General features: G+C 37.2%; 1 gene segment (V, D, J or C); it reads right to left on the bottom strand.

Moving 5' to 3' along the window:
* Nucleotides 1-1,401: 1,401 nt before the first annotated feature.
* Nucleotides 1,402-1,951, bottom strand: LOC131528394 (T cell receptor alpha variable 12-2-like). The segment is given in 2 exon segments: nt 1,402-1,724; nt 1,912-1,951. Coding segments are annotated over 2 exon segments (363 nt in total).
* Nucleotides 1,952-5,798: the final 3,847 nt, after the last annotated feature.

A 5,798-nucleotide genomic window follows, 5' to 3' on the forward strand; every position in this document is an offset into this window, starting at 1 on the left:
TTAATGACCACAGAGAGTCAGGACCTCGGTTTAACATCTCATCCGAAAGACGGTGCTTTTTTACAGTATAGTGTCCCCGTCACTATACTGGGGCGTTAGGACCCACACAGACTGCAGGGTGAGCACCCCCTGCTGGTCTCACTAACACCTCTACCAACAGCTACCTAGCTTTCCCAGGAGGTCTCCCATCCAGGTACTGACCAGGCTCAGCCCTGCTTAGCTTCCATGAGCAACCAGTCTTGGGCTGCAGGGTGATATGGCTGTTGCTACGTATGCCTTTTCTAACCGTGTGTTTTCTAGGAAAATAAAACCCATGCCCACAGACTACGTAATTATAAGCGTCTAGTGATTTGTAGGCTCTTAGTTTTTCGCGTGTGTAAACCCTCGGCTTGTCCACCAGATAGCAATATATGGCGGGCCAGTGAATATCTGGCCACTTGCTAACGTTATCTACCCATTCTGTTAGGAGCTCGGGATCAGGCAGACAATCGCCATTAGCTAAAACAAGTTTAGAATGGTACTGTTCCCGGTCCTGTGGTGTCAAAGACAGTGCATACTTTGACACAATATGCCGGTCTATTAGCTGCGCCATTTTTCTGACCCCAAGCTGCGCGCGCACCCAACCTAGGCTTTCGATGTTTACAAACATCGAAGGGGTCTATTTCAATCAGTGTCTGAGCACCTGTCAGCAATGAGAAAACAATTTGCGACGTACTTTAAAGAGGATTATCGCTCTTTTGCGTGGATTCGAGATCCGTTTGTGTGCACAGCAAATGAGCTATCAATTGATATGCAGGAACAGCTTATTGAGCTGAAGAGTGACAGTAGACTGAAGGAACTCTTTAGCTCCTGCCCTCTTTCGTCATTCTGGGCAGCATTGATGCAGGAATATCCTGAACTCTTGTGACGTCGCCTTGAAGATTCTCCTTCCTTTCGCGTCGACATATTTGTGTGAGGCAGGGTTCTCAAAAATGACTGCTCTCAAAATGAAATACTGCAATCATGCACAAATCGAGGATGATTTGAGGCTATGTTTATCAAACATTGAGCCAAGAATTGAGGATCTTTGCAAGGCAAAGCAGGCTCAGGTCTCACATTAACATCACCTACCTGCAAGCTTCTGTAAAAAATGCAGATGATGCCTACTATTAGGCCTAGTAATAATTACAATAATAAAGCATAAATTAATATCAGAGGTCTGGTGCCAATTCCCAATTATAGCAATAGCCTAGTAATGATAATAGGCCTATTAGGCACTGGGGCCCCAACTGCAATGAACCAGCTTTGGGGAGGCCCAGCTTGCAAAAGGTTGAGAACCCCTGACCTACAGTATAGCAGATATGGAGGTTGGATATGTGATCATGTAAATGCAGTAGTGTGTATCAGGTTTTTGAACAGTGTTCATGTGTTTCCTGTCACTGTGGGCGTCAGAGCGCAGTAGTACAGAGCAGAGTCTGATATAGATGCAGAGGAGATCTCCAGATCCACTTGGTTTTCTTTATCTTTGGTGACTTCGGCAGTGAATCTGGAATCCACATAAGACTCCTCAGCTTTTTTTGCGCTGGCTGAGATGAGCACAATGAACTCAGGAGCTGATCCGGGATACTGACGGTACCAGTAGAAAGTATATGCAGATGAATAACTGCAGGATAATTTAACACTTGAACCCTCGTCAGCAAACTCCTCTGTTTTGGTTGGTTTGATTTCATTTCCATGTGTTGCATCTGCAAAAGATCAAATCTTTTAAGAACAGGTGTTTAAATTGAATCTTTATTCAATTTAGATGTATCAGTATGGAATGCAATTTATAACATGAAGAAAAACCATTTATATTTATATTTTGAGCAGAAATGAGTCATTCTGGCTGCTCACAGTACTGGGATGCAAAACATAAAACACTTCAATACTTACATGCAAATGCAGAAAGCAGAATGACAGAATGAAGCATCATTGTGTGTGTTTCTTTTGCTCTCTCTAATGGACTTGAAGTTTAAGAAGATCACATCAGATATCAGTGCTTTAAACCCCACCTCTCCCAGAGAGCTCTTTGAGAGAGAAGATCAGATCTGTTTCATACACCAGTCATTTGATTACTAATCATATCCTATATTGCATAGCGGCATCTTGTGGTTACTTACTAACTCTTTTGTATGATAAAGTAGCCTATTTGAATATAATCTGGATTAATTCCTCATTCTTTTTTGTTATAGTACTTTTTATAGTCTCTGTTAGACGTACATATCCACAAAGAGTGAATTTAGGGATGATGTTTATTTTGGTGGTAAAAACAGACATTCATTTGGCATTCCTGTACATATACTGTAAGCAAGCTGAATTGTTTTTAAATCAACATTTTGCCAGGGACTTACATCCTACAGTATACAGTGTGAATAAATAGAAATAATAGTATTAATATTTTTACAATGTGCATTCATATTCTATCTATAATTCAGATAGATTTATGGAAAGAAATCGCCTGTGTCAGGTTTTTGTACAGTATTGTTGTTTTTCCTGTGACTGTGGGCCTCAGAGCGCAGTAGTACAGAGCAGAGTCAGACACACACACATCCTTGATGATCAGTGGAACTGTTTTTGATGTTGAATTCAGTGTTGCAGAAAATCTCTTCTTAAAATTGGGCTCAGTAGTTCCCTCACCAAAAGTTAATTTATTTAGAATGAATGTTGGTGATCTGTTTGGCTGCTGTTGGTACCAGAAGAGGTATGGGTTTGGATCAGTGGTAATATATTTACACCATACAATAACTTGATCTCCTTCACTCGCAATCATTTCTTCTGAAGACTGTTCAACCCTGTCCTGTCCCAAAGACACTGGAAAAACAGACAGAAAAAGTAAATCATTAACATGAATCATTTGGAAAGCAAGTGAACATATTTAGTATCCTATATTTAAGTAAACCCTTTTCTGTTAAAAATGCAGAAACAAAAATGTGCTTACCATCATAATGGGCTATGAAGCACAGAGAAATCAAAGTCCATGTAAACATAGTTGATCTATGAACAAACATTCACTCAACTCTGCTCTCAAAAGTTCTGCAGAGAGCTGCTCTTTAAATGTTTGTACATGTCACATGATATACTCATACATGGAGAGAGCAATGCTGGCCCCTTGTGGAGGAAATTTGAAATAGTTTAACATGATGTTATTTTGCAAACCCTGTGCAATTCTTTATAAAGGAATGATTTGTATAAATTGTGTTTTTGAACAAATGCTTATTTGTTTAAACTTATTTCTAGAATAACTAAATAAAGTATGTGCTGTATGCTTACAGTCTGAGTTTAAAGTGTCTGTCAGGTTCTGATAAATACTCTCAGATATAAACCACTCTTTCCTCACCACCTGGGGAAAAGCAAATACATCTATAGTTGATTTTACCATCTTTTTTTAAACCTGGTTGCTTTATAGAATGTCATAAAGTCCCAGAGAAGCGTCTTTTAAGTGAATCTTTGTGTGTCTCCTTCTCTGTTATAATATTTTAGTTTGTGAATGATATAATACTGCTTTTTGCTGATTAGAAGAGTGTTTCCTTGTTTTAACTGGCAGATATGGAGGTTGGATATGTGTGTTGTAGATGCAATGCTGTGTATCAGGTTTTTGTACAGTGTTCTTGTGTTTCCTGTCACTGTGGGCTCCAGAGCGCAGTAGTACAGAGCAGAGTCTGATATAGATGCAGAGGAGATCTCCAGATCCACATGGTTTTCTTTATTGTCTTTAGTGACTCTGGCTGTGAATCTGGAATCTACATTAGACTCCTCAGCTTGTTTTGATCCATCTGTGATGAGTACAATGAACTGAGGAGCTGATCCGGGATACTGACGGTACCAGTGAAGAGTTAATGCAGATGAATAACTGCAGGATATTTTAACTCTTGAACCCTCGTCAGCAAACTTCAATGTTTTGGTTGGTTTAATTTCATTTCCATATGTTGCATCTGCAAAAGTAAATCAAATCTTTTAAGAACAGGTGTTTATACTGAATCTTTATTCAGTTAATTATTAGCATGCATTCTGGCTGCTCATAATATTTAGTTTCAAAACACAAAACATTTACACAATACTTACATGCAAAGGCAGAGAATAGAATGACAGAATGGAGCATCATTGTGTGTGTTTCCTTCGCTCTCTCTAACAGACTTGAACTTAAAGATCACATCAGGTACCCCACCTCTTCCAGAGAGCTCTGTGGGAGAGCAGAGCAGATCAGATCTGTTTTGATTACTATTCATATCCTATTGTAACATCTTGTGGTTACTTAATAACTCTGTCATATGATATAAATCCTCAGAACACAAAAACGCTAGATTATTCCTCATACTTTAATTGTTATAATACTTTAGATCTCAAAGTTGATGAAAATCACTATGCACAGCACTGTGTAATTTATAATTTTTACATAGATTTTTCTTTTATATATTTTTTATTTCTTTATGCTTGTTGTTGTGGGACAGAGGTAAATAGCATGTGGATTTGGACTTCATCATGTAATTAAACACTTCCTCTGTTTTTGTGTGAGTGTTGAGTGTGTTTCAGTCACTGTGGGCCTCAGAGCACAGTAGTACACAGCAGAGTCAGACACACACAGATTCTTGATCGTCAGAGGAACTGAATCTGAAGACACTTCAGAGTCAAATCTCTCCTGGAACTGAGCATCATTGTCTTTTGCTCCAAATTTGTTTCTCCACAGAATGTATTTGGGAAAGTAATTTGCTCTCTGGATGTACCAGAAGAGTTCTGGTTGTGATGAAGTTGTTTTATATTTGCATTGTAACGTTACTGATCTACCTTCAAATTCAGTATTAAATTCAGTATCTGGCTGCTCAACACGCTCTTCTCCACGACACTCTGTAAAACATGAAAACATGTTAGGATAAAACTTAAAAAAATTTAACCTAAGGGTATAAAACTATGAAACAATTAAGAAATTACAAATTCCCCCACTTACTATGATAAACTCATGCAAAAATGAAAAATTTAAACAACCTATGAGTAATCATTTTGTATCATGTGTTGGCTGTAACAGGAGAAAAAGATAAATCCGTGTCAGTAAGAAATTGGATGGTTTATAGCAGGGGAGGAGAGTTTAAACATAAAAATGAAATAAAAATATGATTTTAAGTGGTGTGTGTGTATACTGCCCTTTTCAGGATATTATTGTAAAAAGATTAATAATGTTTATTCATTTATTTATTTATTATTCATTATTCACTGTTACAGTGACTATGTTTCCAGTGTCATCATTTAAGTTATTGATAATTTTACCCTTTTGACACTTAAACATTCATGATTATACCTAACACATTTACATTCTGTACATTTGTACAATGCAAAGTGACAGGAATATGGTTAAATCATCCATTATCATAGTGTGTATCCGAATTAACATATAGGGACACAAGTCAGATTTACATGTATTCAAAGATGTGAAAGATGCAGTAAATCACAGTTCCTTCATATTTACACAAGAGAGAGATGGTTTTTTCCCCTCAAATGCAGTTTGTTTTTCAGTGTTATTGCCATAATAAAATTCCTTAAAACTACTTTAATATAAGTAATATTATCATTAATACAGCATTTAAATGTATAAACATAAATGGATATGATATCAAAGCTTCAGACATAATATGTAACCTTGGTTTTATTTATTCATTTTATGATAAACAACTGTAATTCAGGAATTAGTGTGTTTCATTTTTATTACCTTTTCAGTAACCACACACAGGTGTTTCCACAAGTATAATTAAACTGTGTGAATATTAGATTGTGGGTCTGATATGGCTTGA

Source organism: Onychostoma macrolepis, chromosome 02 (genome assembly GCF_012432095.1).
Source record: "Onychostoma macrolepis isolate SWU-2019 chromosome 02, ASM1243209v1, whole genome shotgun sequence".
NCBI classification, from domain to species: Eukaryota; Metazoa; Chordata; class Actinopteri; order Cypriniformes; family Cyprinidae; genus Onychostoma; species Onychostoma macrolepis.